This window comes from Prionailurus viverrinus, chromosome A1 (genome assembly GCF_022837055.1).
Source record: "Prionailurus viverrinus isolate Anna chromosome A1, UM_Priviv_1.0, whole genome shotgun sequence".
Classification (NCBI taxonomy): Eukaryota; Metazoa; Chordata; class Mammalia; order Carnivora; family Felidae; genus Prionailurus; species Prionailurus viverrinus.
The window spans coordinates 174,992,310-175,011,512 of NC_062561.1; the positions used below are offsets into that span (position 1 = coordinate 174,992,310).

General features: G+C 47.3%; 1 protein-coding gene and 1 pseudogene across 1 annotated transcript; both read right to left on the reverse strand.

Annotated features, from left to right (window-relative positions):
* Window positions 1–473: 473 nt before the first annotated feature.
* ARL10 (ADP ribosylation factor like GTPase 10) lies at window positions 474–8,502 on the reverse strand. The gene is made up of 4 exons (XM_047868674.1): window positions 8,228–8,502; window positions 7,347–7,548; window positions 4,406–4,581; window positions 474–2,713 (listed from the first exon to the last, which is right to left on the reverse strand). Exons 1-4 carry the CDS (start codon window positions 8,408–8,410, stop codon window positions 2,540–2,542), a joined length of 735 nt encoding a protein of 244 aa, XP_047724630.1. The 5' UTR covers window positions 8,411–8,502; the 3' UTR covers window positions 474–2,539.
* A 9,225-nt stretch (window positions 8,503–17,727) lies between these two features.
* Window positions 17,728–18,157, reverse strand: LOC125172572 (sterol carrier protein 2-like; annotated as a pseudogene).
* Window positions 18,158–19,203: the final 1,046 nt, after the last annotated feature.

Sequence of the window (19,203 nt, forward strand, 5' to 3'; positions counted from 1 at the left end):
AGTGTTGGGGCAGTGGGGTGGAGTGGGGTGGGGGCAGTGTCACCCAGGCTAGCTCAGAAAACTTTGAGATGAACTCCAGATAATGGCTGGGTCCCAGGAGCAGGTGATCTGGGCTTGTGAATCAGAAAGTCACATTCGGGAGCAACTGGGTAAGAGCACCACAGGCCAGGCATGTAGCTGTTCGTAAGAGAGCCCCACTCCTCTACTTCATCTGGTCTAATCCTGGCAGAAACCAGAGCAGATAAGCACTGTTGGCACTCTGCCTGGAGGATAGGCCAACGACCCTACCAGAGCACAGCTGTCAGCCACAAATGTGATGAGGCACACTCACAGGCCAAGAGAACATCTATATTCTGCACAAGTATCAGAGGGGTGGTACTCTGGACCTTCAGCGCCCCCCGGTGGTGTCTCTTCTGGTGTACCACTGGGACCTGTCTGTTCTGGGAGTGGTCTTCAAAAGTTGCTCAAGTAGATATAGTTAGTTAAACTCTTTATTCAAGTTCACTGCCCTCACTGGAGACTTTGAAAATTGTATTACATAATGATACTCATTAGACCAAAGGCAGATCTTAATTAGAAAAGGATCCCCTACAACACTGCTGGTTCCAAAGGTAAATGTCAAGCACTGGAGAACCAGGAGTTCAAAGAACAGAGAAGTAGTTTTATAATCTTTCAATGTCAAAATGAAAATTTGTCGAAAAAGTTTCAAAGGCTACTCTTTAAAAGCCAAGTCATTCCTTAAATATTTTAAGTAAAAGCAAACAAATCTCTTTCTTCTGCGAACATTAATCAGGATTTCAAATAACAGTGATTCTGTTGATATACCTACAGCCCAAGAGCATGGTAGGCCACTGTTCCAGTAATCACACTTCTGGATTTGGGGGGTTCCCTCCCCACCCTCCCTCCCTGTGCCTTTTCTCACATAGGCCACAGCATGGAACTGAAGCACACGGAGTAAATGTCAAATGAAATGAAGGCACATAATCTGTATTCTCAATTAAAAAGCAAACGGAGTTGGATATGACCTCTAAAAAAAAAAGTCCATTTGTGGCTACTGATTACTCAGTGGCCCCTGACAGACAAAAGGCTCCTTCTTTTGCCTGCACTAAAGAGAAGTGTCAATAGTGACAAACTGGCTGGTCACCGGAAACAGGAGAACCCTGGAGTGTGCACTGGAGAAAACCCAGAAATTCTGTCCAACTTTGCTTTAGCTCAGGAATCAGCAGGTCCAGAAAGGCTGAGTGAGGTACCCAAAGTCCCCCTGTTGGCTGATCTGCTAATTCCCATTTCTTTTTGCCTGGATTTACATGATTCAAATTTCCTCTCCTAGAGTCACCATCTACACAGGAGGTGTGTCCTTTTGACTTATCAGGCCAGGTGGTGGAGTTTAAGTTCATGTGGATTAATGTGAAGTATGATACTGCATACGGCTGTAAATGATAGGGGGAAGCTAGAGCTTTGTCTCCACTGACATGTGGAGGTTATCACATTGCCTCACAATTCCAGCTATTTTCCTCAAAGACACAAGTTTTCCATGACAGTCATCTGGGGTTCTGATAACAGCACCTAGAAACAGAACCTAAAACTTTGGCCTGTTCCTTTTATAAATAAATAAATAATTAAAACGCAGTTCTGAGGCCAACACCCAGCTCCAGTTGACAGTTGTCTCCCCAGGGACATGGGTTCCTCCCCCAGACTTCTGTAAACATGGGCATTGGCACAGTTAGTGCAAGAGCAGCAGCTTGTGTGTCCAGATTAGGGGGAAAAAAGCCTTTAGTTTTTTTGATTGGGGGTGAATACCACTTGGTCCTGTAGTCTGGCAGGCAGGCCTTGGCTTGCAGAAGCAGGAGGTTTCAGAAAGCTTGCTAGGATCTCCAGGTTCGTTCTAGCACTTCTTACCTTCATGGCTGGAAAATGTATTTCCAAGTCAGAAAAAAAAAAAAAAAACAAAAACCCCATGGAAATCACCTCTCTTTAAAAATGATGGCCCCAAGGCCAGAGAGGCAGAGATAGCACAAGGCCATGACCCAGCTGGGCAGAACTGGGGCTGCAGGACATCGTAGGCCTTGGAGCCACGGCTCACTGTGTACCGCCCAGAACCTGCCTGCATGAGAGGGGCGTGAAGTCTGCAGGAGGGAATGGTTCAGACTGGGAGTACTTCTGACACTATACTGGTTCTCAGTCACCACAACCTGCAGTGGTGAGAACTGAGCCCACTGAGCACCTTGCTTTACACATCAGAGAAGGAGGGTGCAGGCCTTCACTGGTGACAATTGGATCCACTTCCAGCCTGGAGTGAGCCAGACACTATGCTCTTCCACTGTCTGCCCCACCTGCCTCCCCACTTCAGCCTCACGGCCTCACCAGGAAGGCCTCTGTGTGGTTCTTGGCCTTGCTCAGGCCCTGTTCTGGAGCATGGGAGGAGAGAAGGGAAGAGTTGCCACACAGCTCCCGCCTCAGGCACAGGCTGGCAATAGAGAAGCAGGAGTGGCAGAACGGGGGTCTCCAGGGTTGGGTGCGTGAGCAGGTGGGGGCCAGCCTAGGAGAGAAGCTCCAAGAGCAGTCTCCAGATATGCACGGTGCCGGGGTCTTCAAAGCCAGGTCCTGCAGGGGCGATGCTGGCTGCCAAGAGGAACACCTCCCGCTGGCTATCGACAGCCTGCAGGCCCAGTTCCTGCTGCAGCTCCACCATGCTCATGGCCTCACTCAGGTCCTGGGAGGAGATGGAGAAGCTAGTTGGAACAGAGCTGACAGTTTCCCAGCACCCATGCTGTCATCCATGGAAAGAACTGTTTGGCTACCCAGGGAACGCTGGGTCCTAAGTTCCCAGAAGTGGCCTCTGGGCGCCTTTGTCTAAACTCTTTTCCGTCTTTCCTTGGTACCAACCTCTTTTCATACCATCACCAGCCAATGTGGTAAGAGATGGCACTTCCTTTAAGCCAGGCATTGTAAGAGGCGCTTAGACTTATTTGACTCTCACAGTCTGCACTGAACTGCTGAGGAAATGGACTCAGGGAGGTGAAGGTATTTAGCTAAGGACACAGTGACAAAGCCAGTTTTCAAACCCAGGTTGGGCTGATAACCAAGGCTATACCCCTTACAGGAATCCTAGCTCAGTTTCCTAAACTCAGTAGTGGGGAGATCTTATACTAGGATCATTTCCAGACAAGGGCCTTATCTGCCCCAGACTCCTAGACACTGGCTGAGGAAAAAAGAAGCCACTGCAGAGCATGGCTGGTGAGGGTACATTTTAATTTCAGCCCTGGCCCCAAATTAAAATAATTCTTGGAGAATTCATGGGACCTTAGGTGTTGTCTCCTGTAGGTTCTATATTGCCATAAATTATGAGTAGAATGATGATATAATTCATCATCCAAACCAGGGTACTTCTGAGACTCAAAGTGGGCACTATTAATAATTATACCAGAACAACAGGCATAAATGGGGACCATCCCAGGAAAATCAGGACATATGGGCATATTTAGAAATGATTGTCAAGTATTTCCTGACAGGCAAGGGAAACTGGGATCAAAGACGTACAGCTTCTCTTCAAGACAGGTTGGGAACATGTGCCACAGTTCTCAGGGACATGGGCCAGGCCACAGGAAAAATCACAGAACTCTGTACCGTGGCAAAGCTTAACTTGGTAGGTACTGAGAAGGGCAGCTTAGGTCTGGCCAAAGGCCCAGGAGAGGTATAGTGTGGTTAAGAAGGATCTTTGAGGAAGATCTGAGTTCAAGTCCTGCCTTTACCACATACCAGCTGTAACTCTGGGCATTGAGGGATAATAACAAGGCCAATCATAGGGTTTTGCAGGATTTAAGTGAGGTCATGATTGTCAGGTGGTTAGCCTGGCACACTGTAGGCACACTTATAATATTGTCATTTCAATCGGCTCAACCTACTACTTCCCAGCTTTACCTCTCAGATCTAGAGCTGGAAGTTACAAGGATATGGCAATGCAGAAAAGGCACAAGTTTTGGATTTAGACATCCCAGTTCCACTATTTTCAAAGTGTACAGCCTTGGGGAGATTAAAAAACCTCAAGCTTCAGATTCCCAATTTGTAAAATGGGAATAGTATCCCATACCTAGTAGGGTCAATTAGAAGCATAATATGAAATGCTCTTCAAAACCATACCTGGCTGACATGTAGTGGATGCTTAATCATTATTTTTCTCATTTCTCCAGGATGGTAGGTGGCAGGGAGACAAAGAGGAAGGCAGATAGAGGACGAGGGTCAGGGATGAGGAAAAAGCACAGGATGAAAAGCACGGGACAGAATCTCAGCCAAGTGCTCCGGGTCATGGACTTGGGCCTGAATCTCTCTCCTGTGCTCCCTGCCCCTGCCCAGGGATCAGTGGATCAAGCCCAACTGGCCTAAGCCAGCCTCCCATGGCTCTCACCTGCTTGTTGGCCACGACGACGACAGGCAGGTCAGGGTCCTTGTCCAGCAGCTTGTGCAGTTCCTGCCGGGCCCAAGGCAGCCGCAGCCGGTCAGCCGAGTCCACCAGGAACACCAGCACGTCTACTTCATTCACAAACTCCTTCCAGTAGAAGCGTAGGTTCTGACTGCCGCCGACTGAGGAGAGGCCAGGGGCCAGCTCAGAGCCTCCCCAGGCCCCAGCTCTGTACATACAGCCTCAAGACCACCCCTCTTCTGGCTTCCCAAGGCTCCATCAGCCAGGGGCAAGGAAAAGACAACCTGTTCTGGAGCCAATCAGACCTGGTTAGCTCGGGCTCTGACAGCTAGGGCTCCCTGGGCAAGTCACTGCCTTCAAGCAGCAGCATTCTCCTCCTCACTGAACTTACCTACTAATAGGTTGTGGCAAAACCCAAGGTACCACACGCAATGCACCTTTCACAGGGCTGGCCTACAAGGTGCTCATTAAATAGTACTCTCTAGTTCTTTTTCCTGGGCTGCTTCCTGCCGATTCCTAGCTTCCTCCCTGGCCAGTAATGGTGTGGTCAGAAGCCAGGACTCCCTGCCCAGCCTGTGCACAGCCATTCTCCCTTCAGTGCCTCTTGTTCAGTCTGGTCACCCCATTTTCTTTCCTTGCAAACACCACACTCAGTCCTACCACCACATGGCTGCCCACACAGTACCCTGGGTTGCCTTCTTATTCCTTTCTGTCCCTCTGCACAGTCCCCATTAGTCACACCACATCCTAGTGTTGCTGAATATATTTCTGATACTTGTGGACTCTATGCTCTTTGAGAGTTAGAGCTGTTTACATCTGGATCCCCCCCAAAGCCCTCAGCACAATGCCTGGCACATAGCAGGCACTCAACAAGTATTTACTGAGTGCTTACTAGGTGCCAAGCACTGATCTGGGTGCTGGGGATACAGAGGTGAGCAAGGCAGACAGGGCCCTGCTCTCAAGGAGCTCCCTCTGTAACCAAGACGGACACAGCAATAACACATAAGCACATTTCAGAAGGGAAGGAAATCAAATAGAAAAAGTGAAAATGCCTGAGGGTGGCTTTGGTTTGGGTCATCTGGGAAGGTCTCCCCGAGGAAGCAGCATATGAGCTGAGTCTGGACTAATGAAAAGGAGCTAGCTAAGGGAAGAGGCAGAGAAAAGCATTACAAGCAGAAGGAAGAGCAAGAACACTGTGTTTGAGAAACAGAAGGCAGCCAGGATGGCTGAGGGAGGGAGGAAGAAGCCACAACCATTAAGGTTGGCCAGGGCTTGAACACACAGGGGCTGTAAGGCTACAGTGAGGCTGCTGGGGATCCCCTTAAGGGTTTTAAGCAAGCGTGACATGGGTGTCTGAAAGATACTGCTGGCTGACATTGGGGACAGAAGTGGAAGCAGAAAGACCAGCACAGGGGCTATTATAGTACTGGGATGATGGTGGCTTGGATCAAACAGGCAGTGGTGGAAGTGGGGGAAAGTGGACAGATGCAGAATCTATTGGAAAATAAAGCTGAAAGAACTAGCTAATAAAAGAGGTATACGAAGTGGGGGGGACGGAAAGAGTCATCAAAGATCCACGAAGGGCCCATCCTTGGCTGGGCTCCAGGCCAGGCATTGGAGACCACAGCCATGTGAGTGTTGCGGGAAGGGAAAACTCTAGGACTTGAATGGGAGATCTGAATTTGAATCCAGGAGTGACCTATCAAACCTGGATTGTAACCAGTCAGACTCTTGGGTAACATGAAAACACCAAACCCCTTCTTCCAGGGATGGGGAAAATCTTGTTTAAAGAACCAAATTCCAGGTGGATATCAATGTTTGCCACAATCAGGGAGGAAAGATATAGCCAGGACAGGCCAGCGAGCAAGTGCCTGAGACCAGAAGAACTGGGCCCATTCAGGCCAACAGGTAGGCCCTCAGAGTCTGATCTTACTACATAACGCTTAACTAAACCTACCCAATCTTTATGGCCTGAGTCCTGTGGCTGGCAAGAAGTCCATTTGTCCCTCCCCTCCAAGTCTGTAGCTAGACACACGTGGCTAAGTACTGCTGTCCTCTCAATACCCCCTCAGCCAACCCTCTCCTGGGATCCCAAAAAGCCTAACACTGAGGATAAGCGCTGCCCAGACCCCCTCTGATCACTCAACAAGCTCTCCCAGGTATCTGCTTGAGGCTGGGCCCTAGGGGCCAGACTGGATCAGACCCATCTGTGTCCCAGATGCTTAGTTACGGACACAGCCTGGTATGTGGCAAAAGCCAGCTCAGAGGAAGAGCCCTTAACCTAGCCTGGGAGTCAGAGATGGCTTCACAGGATATCATATTTGACCTAAATCTTGAAGGTGTAGCAGTTTATCAAGGGGAAGGGCTTTCCAGACTGAGGGAACGGTGCAAAGGGCAGAAGAAAATAGCAAGCACCCTTCAGAAACAAGCAATGTAGCATGGTACTTAACATCGAGAGCTTAGAGTCAGAGTCTGCATTAGCAGACTGGCAAGCTGGGTGAGCCAAGATAAATTATTTAACTTGTTGGGCCTCCCTTTCCTCATGCATGTAACAAGGATAATGACTGTTTCCAGTTTGTTGGAATTGTTGGGAGGATTTTATTACATAATAATGCCTGTCAAGTGCTTGGCATACAGGAAACTTTAGCTTTTGATATCTCAGTGTTAGGCATGTGAGCTTCAGTAGGGGTGAGGGACAGGCAGTGACCAAGCTGGAGTTGCCTGATCATGAACGGCCCATCGCTTCAGAAGACAGAGCTTGGACTATATTTGTGCCCCAGAGAGGCATGGGAAGAATGTCATACAGGGACGTGTCCTGCTTAGATATGCATGCTGGAGCCACCCCCAGGCAAAGATCCCCCGCTTGGGTCCAGCTGAGGTGATGGGGAGATGGGGGGGGGGGGCGGTGGAGGGGGGGTCTGCTCACTCTCTAGCAGGTCCACCTCGAAGTCCTTGGTGGGCAGCCGCACAGAATTGAAGCCCCAGGTGGGGATGTGGCCTTCCAGCGGTGGCTTCCCAGACAGCACGCGCAGGAACGTGCTCTTCCCTGAGCCATCCAGCCCCAGCACCAGCACCTCACGCTGCTCCAACTCCTCCAGCGCCGGCTCTTCGTCCTCCTCGTCTTCAGGCTGTGGAGTACAGGTCAGGTTGCGGCCGGCACCCTCCCTCCGGACCCTCCCTAAAAGAAGACCGAAGACACCAAAGCGTCCATCCCGCTCCCCACCCGTCAACGGGCAGGCAGGCATGGTCTGGTGCAGTGAGACCAGCGCTGCCTTTGGAGCCCTGAATCCCAAACCCTATTCTCCTGGCTTTCCCTGAGTGACCTCGGTGAAATTCCTTCTCGCGAAGTCTCAGCCTCCTCAGACTGGCAATCCCCGCGATCCAGGATCGTAGGTACCACGGACAGGGAAAAACTCGCAATTCGGCCAGGGGCCGGGAAGGGGGCGGAGGCCTCTCCCAGCATGCCCCAGGCCGCGGGCTGTGCGTACTGCGCAGGCGCCCGGCGAGCGCGGGCTGGACAGGGCGCGGGCCCGACTTCACTCCGGGGCCGCGCCCACGGAGCTCTGGCGCCCACGAGGAAGCCCGGGTCCCGCGGCAGCACAGGGCGGTGCCAAACACTCCCTGAAATGCCCACCCATCTCTCGGTTCCGGGACTCACGACTGCCTGGCTGCCCGCCGCGCGCCCTTTCGCGAGGGGCTAGCGGGCTGTGGCGCCAAGTCCCGGACCCAGGCGCTTCCGGCCTCGCGGGGCCGCGTCACACCCCTCAGCTGCACGTGCGGAGATACAGACCCCGGCCCGGCACTCACGTCCCACTCGTCCCACTCAGGGAGGCGAGGAGGCTCCGCGCCCCACCAGGCCTCGTTCCGGTCCCAGCGCCGCTCCCGTCCGCGCCCGAAGTAGGCCTTCCAGAGGATGAAGAGTACTGAGCCCAGCACGGCCGCGGCGCCGCCCAGCGCCAGCACCAAGGGGCTCAGCGGCCGCGGAGCCATCGGGCCGGGCGAAGGGCGCGGGTGCGGGCTGCACAGGCCGAACCAGCCGGCCCGCGGAAGATGGCCCCACTGCGACTGCCGCGGCCGCGCCCACCCACCCAACCCCAGCCCCGCACTACAAGGCCCACAATGCACCGCTGCTGTCAGCGACAGGCGGCCCGCGCCGGGGCAGCGGGAGTGGGCTAGCCGACCAGAGCGCGGGGACCTCCCGCCCCCGCTGCAAGGTGCGGTGTGGAGCGAGAGGCTGTACCTGGGCGTAATGGGAGACGGTGATATTGGCATTTCTCGAGCACTTACTGTATGCCTAGTGGTCAGTTGACCGCTGTTCTCGGTTACTCTGTAAAGCAGGGCTTCCTAGAAGGAAAAACCGAGGCCCCAGGTCGCATTGTAGGGCATTGGTAGAGACTGCACTCAAACCCAAAAGGTGTTTCCTGGGCATCCCTCAAGACCTCGGGGAACAAATTAAGACAAGTCACAAGGCTACGGGGTATCAGGTTATGGAGTGTCAGAGGCGGGACTGCAGCCTGGATCCCAGACGCTTGGTACTCTACCTTCCGTTGGCTGCTTCTCAGACCCCAGCGGTTCTGCTCTCTTGGGGTCCTGGGCATGCGAATGAAGCAGGCAGGATCAGAAGGCAGTGTTTAGATCTCCTAATCACCTAGTCTTTTGTGACTTCCAGTGACTGCCAAGGTTTCCAGGTGTAGCAGGAGAAACATCCTGAGGTACTTCAAAGAAGAACTCCATGAGGGGCTGCACGGTGAATAGGTGTCTTTATTGTAAGCAACCCCAAGCCATCTAGTTGACCCGGGACTCTTGTAGTCATTCACAGGTATGCTCAGATCTCTCTTGTTTGGGAAACTGTCCTCCCTCACTGGCTACCTCCTCTCCTTTCTATTACAGCCCTACTTCTGGATAATATGCGTTTCCTATTCAACGCCCCGCCCACTCAGAGAAACTTCTCTCACCTGGGTCTCTAACAAATCCCTCTTTATTAAATCTGTTGGTAACATCTTAGCTCTTATTTTGCTCGACCTCCTTGCACCATTTAACACCGTTAAATAGAGTCTTAGCAGAGATGCCATTCAAAACCTGGCCAGGGTGCCAGCTCACTGCTTGAGGGATCACCTCCTTGGTAAAACAGGAGTGCAAAGTTCCCAAAGAGAAAAGTTATTATCAGTGACTTTAACCAGAACTTTGCAGCCAGAAAAAAAATTTTTTTTAGGTTTCTTTTTTTGTTTTGTTTTTTTTTTCCTCAGCTGGAGTTCAGTCACCCTGTTTTGTCACAGTTTCTGCCTGAAAATTTTTCTGTCACTCCACTTGAGGATGTTGACCAGGCCTTTGTCATCTTGGGGTCTGATGTGCTCAGTCTGACTGAAGCCCAGAGGTCACACTTAGATATTTGCAGAATTGAATGAATTGCATGTGCTCCTCCCTTGGCTTCTATGACACATTTTTTTCTTGATCTTTTCCCTCCTCTCTGACCAATCCTTTTCAATCTCCTTTTACCTGGCATTGGCTGCCATTAGCTGAAACTAACTGGACTATTTGGCAAGGAAATTTTGGAAATGGGATTGTCAGGAGTTAGATACAGAGCAGGGCAGGTGAAGGGTGAGGGATGGAGCCATAAGTAAACAGGCACATGACCAGCACAGTCCACCCCTTTGCATCCAGTTTTACTCTTATATCCATTTTAAACTTTGTGCTTCCACTTACATGATATAATATCCATCATAAAAATAGTCACCCTTTACCTTCTGAAAAAAGGGAAGACAAAGTCCCAATAGTCAATATATCCATCTCTGAGTGATGTTAATTCCTCTTCAATCATAACCCCATCTGGATATTCTACAATTAAAGATTAAATTCTTAAAAAAAATTTTTTTAATGTTTATTTTTGAGACAGAGGGAGACAGAGCATGAGCGGCAAGGGGCAGAGAGAAAGAGAGAGAGGGAGACACAGAATCTGAAGCAGGCTCCAGGCTCTAAGCTGTCAGCACAGAGCCCAACATGGGGCTCAAACCCACGAACATGAGATCATGACCTGAGCTGAAGTTGGACGTTTAACCGACTCAGCCACCCAGGCGCCCCTAAAGATTAAAGGTAAACACTGCCAACTTTCCTTACACAGTCCAACTTCCATATTGCTACACAGTAGTCTTAACAAAACAAAAGCCGACAATGTCATCTTTAGCTTAAAATTCCTTAGTGGCTCCCCATCTCTACCAGGATAAGTACTACATGTCTCTGATGATGGTGCAAGAAGGGCAGCAGGGAACTGACATTTAATGATCACCTACTATATATCAGGCTTTGTTCTGGTGTAAAGTGTACTGCTATGCAAACATTTGTCTTCATCTCCTGAGAATTGTTTCCCTAATGATTGAATTAACTGGAAACCTACCATGTTTATATGATTCTTGGCACAAATGATTAGTCCCAGGGTAATGACTTGGATCAAGCTGGACGAAGAAGATCCTTTCGTGAGATTCTTAAATTTGGTAAGCAGAGTGTTGAGATCAATCTGTCTTGGGTGGATAAAGATGTAAAACTTATCAGCTATAGGCAGCCATTTTCCCCACCTGTAGACAAGAAGGCTTCAGGTCAAAGAGATTGAGGTAGAGCAGGAAAAACAAAGAAAGAAGGTAGAGCTGGAATCCTGGTGCCATTTGCATTCTTGTGCACTTTTGTTCCTAAAGTCCAGGGTATATTTGTGTTCACCCCTTTTATAGCTTCCTTCCTTCCTTCCTTCCTTCCTTTCTTCCTTCCTTCCTTCCCTCTTTCCTTCCATCCTTTTTTTTTTTTCATCACTATCTGGGGAACCACAGTATGCCTGCCCAATCCACAGGAAGTAGTCACAAACAACATAGCATACAATGAGGGGACCCACTATACAGTGAAAGGCAGGACCCTTGACCAAAGGGTCCACTCATTATATCATACACCATATCATTCAGAAGTAGCCAGCTTCAGACAGCACTGGCTTAACCTTCTGCCTTTCAGTTTTTGTTATGCTTTTAAGGCAATTTTCTGAACCTGATCTTCACACTTGCTTATTTCGTCCTTGGGTATATCCACTCTGCTATTCACCACAGCCTTTGAGGGCTTTATTTAATCTACATTTTTCACATCGGGTTCTGTAGTTGGTTCTTGTTTATGATTTCTTGTTTCCCCCTTCATATTTCCAAAGTCCTCTCTTTTCTTTTTTAGAATAATACTTAAAATGCTTATTTTCAGTTGTTGCCCTGCCTAGTCTATTAACTCTGGTGTGTCTGGGTAAGATAGTCCTGTATGTTGTCTTTCTCTTGTTGGGTGTGTGCCCCTCAGACCTCTCTTATCTGTCCCTGTGAGCTCCTCTTTCCTTGGGGCCAGGAGAGGCCTGGAGACTAAAATGCCTAGGGGAGGTGGCATAGTCCAAGTGTAACTTGAAGTATTCCTGGTGAGTTGGGAAGGAGGCTTTCTGGTGTATAGTCTACACCCCTAGTTGGTATAATCCTGAGCAGACAACTGCATCCCTGGAGAACCTCTCTATAACTTTCTTGGCCCAGGTAAGACTCTTACTAGAAGTTGCCGCCTCTGATCGCTTTAACTTAGTGCTTGGGTACAGGGAGAGGGAAGAGGAGTGGTGGAAGAGAGGCTGCTAAGGTGCAAGCTGGTTCACTACACTGTAGTTAGTTCTTGAGGTAGAGCAGGTGCCTACCCAGCCACCCAGCCAGTGTCTTCTCAACCTGCAGTAATGGTGATAGGGCTGGCCAAGGTCTCCCCAGGGCAACGGGGGGAAGAAGAAGGGGTACATCTGTCCGAAACCCAACAGGGCCTGATTCCCTTCTTAGAGCTCTGGCCTCTTCTGTAATGGGTTGCCATTGTTTACACCCAAGCCCAGCCCTCTTCTGATGGCCACAGGGCTGGTTTCTCTGATCTGCCAGCTTCCCTTTGGCTCTCAGGTATCCCTGACCTGGGGCTGCCTTGTGCTATCTGCCATCTGGCCAGCTTATCTCCATCTCATAAAAGAGGAAACAAGCTTGGAGGGAGGAAGTGGTTTACCCAAGAACATGTATTGAATAACCAAGGCAGCTATGATTTGAACCAGGTCTCTGTGTCTTGAAAACCATGCTTTTGATACCTTGTTTCTCCCTGTATAGATCCAGGAATCTAGATCCACTCATTTTATCCAACTTTTCTTTTGAAAAAGAAGGGAAACTCAAAGGATTGGTTCTGAAGTTTTTCACATGTGTCCTCAGTTGGATTTTAGGATGTTTCAATTTCACAGACATAGATGAGATCTGGAGTTGTTCATCATTTTAATTAATCGACTCAATGTTTTTAAATTTTAAAATTATTAAATATGACAAACAAACATGTTCAGATACCCATGTATTGACCAAAATTTGAGACTTAGCATTTTGCTTTATTCTCTTTTTTTATTAAAAAGATTTTTCAGGGGCACCAGGGTGACTCAGTTGAACATCTGACTCTTGATTTCTGCTCAGGTCATGATCCCAGGGTCAGTCATGGTATCGAGCTCTGCATTGGGCTCTGTGCTGAATGTGGAGCCTGCTTGGGATTCATTCTCTCTCTCTGTCTCTCTCTCTCTCTCTCTGTCTCTCTGTGTCTCCCCCCCCCCCCCCCCGCTCTTGCATGCTCTCTCTCTCTAAAAAAAAAATTCAAACATAACTAGGATGCTATTCCTGTCTCCAGGTATAACCATTATCCTGAAGTTGATGTGTATCATTCCCATTTATGTTTTTATACTTTTATTATGTACGTATCAAAACTGTTTTTTGAATTTTAATAATATACATAAATGGTGATGTGGCATGGTCTGATTGGATAGGGGGCCAAGGCATGGATGGTGAAAGAATACACCCAAGGCAGAACAAAAGAGATAAAAGTTTATTGAATACACTGCAAAAGAGCAGGAAGGGCAGCAAAGGAGAGAGTGTCTGCCAGGAGGTGGTGGTAAAGGGCTATAGGTATAGGGCAGAGTGAGGAAGTATGGAACCTATGCAATTTTCCCTTTTTTGGTGATCTTAAGAACTATGCGTGGTTGTAATTGGTCAGAGCCTATGGCTATTTCCAGGTGGGTCACTTGATAAACCTTTTTGCGTCAGCTTGGTGGTCACTGTGGGCACTTTTGCCTTGTTCAAGTTTCTAATGCTCGAGCCTGTTGCCTAAAAAGTGTCCTCTACAGGTAACATACTGTTATCTTTTTTTATCCAACTTGACGTTTTTGAGATTAATCCATGTCATACATGGAGATCTAGTTTCATTTCTAATGCTGTGTAGTATTCCCTTGCATGAATATATCGCAGTTTACTTTTTTTTTTAAATGTTTATTTATTTTTGAGAGAGAGAGACAGAGGGCAAGGGGGGAGGGGCAGAGAGAGAGACACACAGAATCCGAAGCAGGCTCTGAGCTGCCAGCACAAGAGCCTGACGTGGGGCTCCAACTCACACACTGTTGAGATCATGACCTGAGCCAAAGTCAGCCACTTAATGGACTGAGCCACCCAGGCGCCCCCACGGTTTACTTTTTTATTCTTCTGTTGTTGAAATGGTTGGACTGACTACACGTTTTTGCTCTCACAAACAGGGATGCAATGAAGATTGTTATATGCATCTCCTTGAGCACATTTGTGAGGGATGTATGTGTGAAGTATTTCCTGGGAGCAAAATTCCTGAGTCATTCTATTTGTGCATCTTCAAAGTTAATACTGCCAAATTGCTCTCGCAAATGGTTGTCCTAATTTTTAATCCATTCCAAACACATATTAAGTCTCTATTTCCCCATATCCTTGCCAACGTATGGTATTATCAAACTTAATTTTTTTTGCAAATCTGATGGAAATGAGCTTCTATTTCTTTGTTTATTGGTGTTTTTCCTATTGGAGTGAGGCTGAGCAACTTTCTATATGTTTTGTTATGCCCTGAATTCGTGATCCCCAAAGACCACTAGGGAGCCGAGTCCGATGCAAAAGCAAAAGAGCTTTATTCGAGCTAGTTTGAGCTCAATCCCCTACCTGCACCGACGCAGCGGTGAGATACATGGGAGAGAGAGCGAGTTTCAAAAGCACAAAGGGTTTTTTTTTTTTTTTCCAACGTTTATTTATTTTTGGGACAGAGAGAGACAGAGCATGAACGGGGGAGGGGCAGAGAAAGAGGGAGACACAGAATCGGAAACAGGCTCCAGGCTCTGAGCCATCAGCCCAGAGCCTGACGCAGGGCTCGCAGGGACCGCGAGATCGTGACCTGGCTGAAGTCGGACGCTTAACCGACTGCGCCACCCAGGCGCCCCAAAAGCACAAAGGTTTTATAGGGGTCTAGGGGCAGTTGGTGAGGTAACGTCTGTGGCCTCAGCCGATTGGCTGGGGAAGGGTAGGAGTCCTGTTACGCAGGTCGCTGGGCGTGTTTTGATCAGGAAGTTTGAACGGGTGAGCGGGAGGTTACTCAAGGGGAGGAGGCGTGGTCTGAGGTTTCTGTGATTTTCCCAGAAAAGGGGTCATGTCGGGGACATAGTCACTCAAGGTGGAGGACACAGAACAAGATGGAGTTGGCCGGCGTAGGCCCGCCCTTTCAGTTTATTCACCAGTTTTCTTCTGTGTTTGTTCATATCCTTTTACCATTTGTTTAATTGGCAATTTGGATGAATATCAGTTTACCACCAGTCCCCTACATTAGAAGGTAGGTGCCCTGAGGGCAAGGACTGAGTCACCCAGCACTTAGCACAATCCCTGTCCCTTCAATATTCATCAACCCTTTGTTGAGTGGGTGCTGATTGCATCTACTGTGTGCTGACATCTATTCTTTCTGTCATCTCCCCCTTTTCCTATGGGAATGCCTCTTCCATCCCAGTCATGAGATTCCTAGGGAAGCTAACATTTTCTAATGTAGCATGCTCCTGGCCACAGATGGTTGGCTGCAGTGGGAGGGAGCACTGACCCAAGCCAGGGCAAGCATTCGACGCTTTCATACTGCATTTGAGAAATAGCTATACTCTTGGCAGAAGTAAAGCTGGAGAGATATCAGCATTCATGCATGTTCCCTACAGACACTGAGAGAATGAAGATAACGTGAAAAGATGAGAAAATTAGAACTTCTGGTTTCAGGTATTCAAGAGGGATTTCTGGGAGTTAAGCGGGCGGACTGGAGTTGATAAGGTTTTAGAGTGGTGGTGGGGCGGGGCGGGGGGGGGGGTGTCCAGAGCTGCCAGCCAAGAGAGAATTCTTGAAGACCTCTTTGGTGCAAAAAAGTGATTTTATTAAAGCACAGGAACAGGACCCATGGGCAGAAAGAGCTGCACTGGGGTTGTGAAGAGTGACTGGTTATATACTATGGAGTTGGGGGAGGTAAAGACAAAAGGGAGGCAGGCCTCCAGAAAGACTTTGATACACTAAAGAGGACTCTTAAAATACTGGAGACCTTGCTATTGTCAAACTAAGGTGGTTTTCCCTCTAGTAATGCATTAGCATTATGACAGTAGGGGGTTCCTAGAGAAATGTTATACTCTGTATTTGCCTCAAGTATTTGTCAATGGGCTGCAGTTATAAAGAAATTTAATTTTCCCTGACATTTCCTTCTTGCCTTTGTTCTCCACATCACTATGGAGGGGAGGGTGATATTAGGGGCTCCAGGAAACCGAGTCTATAGGTTTCTGGAGATTAGGCTATTGAAATGAATGCCTTTTTCTTGTAATTTACTAAGATATTTGTAAACTGATGGAGACTCATGCCCTCATGACTGTGATCTCTGTCAGTTTCCTATTTGTTTCCTTTCCTTTGTTCTTGGGCATCCAGGAGTGCCTGAGGAATCACACGGATCCCACCTAGGGGTTGGGAGTGGGGGTGCTAGCTTGTGCTTTGCCCTCAACTTGCCTTATGGTCCCTTGTCCGATCCCCCCTAATCAGTTTTGACTTTTAAATCTTTAAAGTTGCTGAAGGTGGAGGGTCTCATCTTCTATAGCTTCTTCCTGCTAAATAGCGGTATAGAGATGTCCCTACCTGTGGGTCAACATTGGTCAGTCCGGGGACGTATAGGAGAGTTATGAAAGGCGGAAGCAACTGAATTCAAGGTGGACAATGAGTATGAATCTCCTTGAGTAGAAAAGATCATCTGTTGGCTTGAAGTTATTGTAGTGATGGAGTCTTAGCATCAGGTGGAGAGACATGGGAGAAAACAGCAAAACATAATTAGAGTAAGAAGAAAGAAACCCCAATAAAAGTCCTTGGTAGTTGACAAAAATTTTCCAGTCTAGATGTTTAACCAATCATTAAAGGAAAGAGAGGGATTTTTAAAAGTGTCAATTTAAGCATTCATGTTGCTTTGAAATTCAGAAATATTCGTGTGGTAATCTGGAATGTATACACAGCATTGTTTTTTTGTTTTTGTTTTTTTTACTTTGAAAACTGTGCATCTCAAAGCAAACTTTATTTGTTCAATTATTTTTAACAACAGCGTTTTATGATAAATACACTGATTTTTCAAGAAGGAAACTCATCTTAAATTTTTTTTTTTAAATAGGCCTGTATTCACGTAAAAAAAATTTCCCCCAGCTCTGATCAGATTATTTTGATTTGGGAAGAAAATACTATTTTGACAGCATGAAATGCAAAGTTTAAGTTTTTTTAAACATCCCAGTACAGAATTTTAAAAACTATTAATGGAAAATAGGTTAAGGACATTAAGTGCACAACACTAATTATTGGCCACCTAGTGGTGGTATTCGGTTTCTTCCCTAGTTCTCCCAAGGGAAACTTAAATTCAGTCTTCAGCAGAATGCTCTTTAAAGCAAAATGAGAGCGTTGTTTACATTGTTTTTAGATCTTGCTGTTCCTAATTTTATTCTGAAACTCAGTTTTGCCCCAAACCTTAATTAACATATTAACTTTGTAATGCACAGTTGTATGCAGTTCAGCAAGCAGTGATATACTAGCAGGCTCTATTCACCCAGAGTTCAGGGTAAATAGGATTGGTCACACCCATTTAAAAACAAATCTCACGGGGCACCTGGGTGGCTCAGTCAGTTGAGCATCCGACTTCGGCTCAGGTCATGATCTCACAGTCCGTGAGTTCTAGCCCCGTGTTGGGCTCTGTGCTGACAGCTCAGAGCCTGGAGCCTGCTTCAGAATCTGTGTCTCCCTCTCTCTGACCCTCCCCTGTTCATGCTCTGTCTCTCCCTGTCTCAAAAATAAATAAACGTTAAAAAAAAAAAATCTCACATTATTTGCCAATGTGTGATTTCCATCTAAGTTCTGACAATGAAATATATGGATATATATCTATATACCTTATCTTAATTTTCAAAGATAGGCAAAGGGAGTTCCTCACAGCTTAGCTTTGCCTGACTGAAGCTGACGATTTTGCAACTCCATAGCCAGACCCATGTTGTCAGTGATTTTCAATTTGCCTTGAAAGAATGCCGACTGAGGATTCCTTTTACCAGGCGTTAAAGACAGTAAGTCGAGTCAGCCATTGTGATTGTGCAGTCACAATCTAGTTAGGAAGCACTGACCTTTGCCATTCTTCACATCCACCATCCAGGTGGCTTCTTTACCCCCAGGGCCATCCTTCACCTTGAAGACAGAAAAACCACCAGTTTTCTTCAAGTTCCCTTCGTCTTCAAGTTTCTTCTCAATCTCCTTAAAGACAAGATTTGCCTTAAATCCATCAAATGCAGAGCTGGTTGGAGCAGCCTCGATTTGATGAGTTCTGAAAGAACTGGCAGCTTCAGGAAAATCCATCTTGTAGAGCGTCTACACAGCATTGTTTTTATGAGAGCACAAGTTCCACCTTGTGCAGCAGTTAAAACATCTAATGCCATTCTCTTTTGTAGAACTATGTAGAGAGCAAATTCCTCTTCTAGAGGTCCCCAAGATATCCTGAGGTTCCTGCACCTGCCAGGAAATGACATTCTTTACACACCTGATAAGGCTGCTGGGCACTCTCTAAGCAAGGTATCAGGCCACCATTTCCAACGGGCTTTATTGGCTTCATGCTTTTATTTTAATGTTTAATTTTATTTTAGTTATTTTAGTATTTAATAATATAGTGTTATTTTGAGAGTCATTTAAGGCCTTAACTGTGTAAAGGTTGTGTATAGCCATCATAGACTCTGTTCAGGAAGCAAATAAGTAATCAATAAGGAAATATAGAAACAAGGCAATTATAGGTTAATGGTTATAGCAGATTTCAAACCCGGTGTCTGCCAGCACTGCCAGTGAGATTTTTAGATGTCAGGCTTGAAGCCTCTCAGAGGGGAGTACTTCTACTACTTCTACCCCTACTTCTACTACTACTACTTCTCAGAGGGGAGTAGGAACTGGCAGCAGGAATCAGATGGGTCTTTTTGGTTTGTAATTCAAATGTCTTTGGTGATCCTTTTGAATGACCCATTATAAGAAGGAATTATCAGTATAAATTGGGAAAAAGAGAATGAAGAAGAAAGGTGCAACCATCACAAGAGAAGCTTGAGGTCTTCCACAGGTTTCAGGAATAAGAAAGCACATTAGTTGGCTCATCGGTTTCCTGTGAAGGAGGTACAGTTTTTATTCTGGGTATATGAGCCCATGAAGAATGCCCCTCTAACTTTATTGCAGTGGAAGTACACAATATGACCCCAGTAGGGGTCCTTCCATTTTGGAATTAAATCCCCTGCTGTATTAGACTTTCGCCCAGGACTCCTGGGTTTTTATGGGGTAGGTTTCTAGTAACTGTCAAATCAGGTTTAGGTAGGATATGGTTTGTATATTCACTTAGAGATTGATGAATTAACCCAGCCTCAAGTGAATAATTTAATAAAG

Bases quoted from the DNA above. Each gene is read 5' to 3' on its own strand.
- ARL10 (XM_047868674.1), bottom strand. From the start codon at position 8,410: ATGGCTCCGCGGCCGCTGAGCCCCTTGGTGCTGGCGCTGGGCGGCGCC. The intron at 4,582-7,346 runs GTGAGCAGACCC...GCCTCTCCTCAG, and splicing joins CGAGGTGGACCTGCTAGAGA to TCGGCGGCAGTCAGAACCTA. The intron at 2,714-4,405 runs GTGAGAGCCATG...ATCTCCTCCCAG, and splicing joins TCGTCGTGGCCAACAAGCAG to GACCTGAGTGAGGCCATGAG.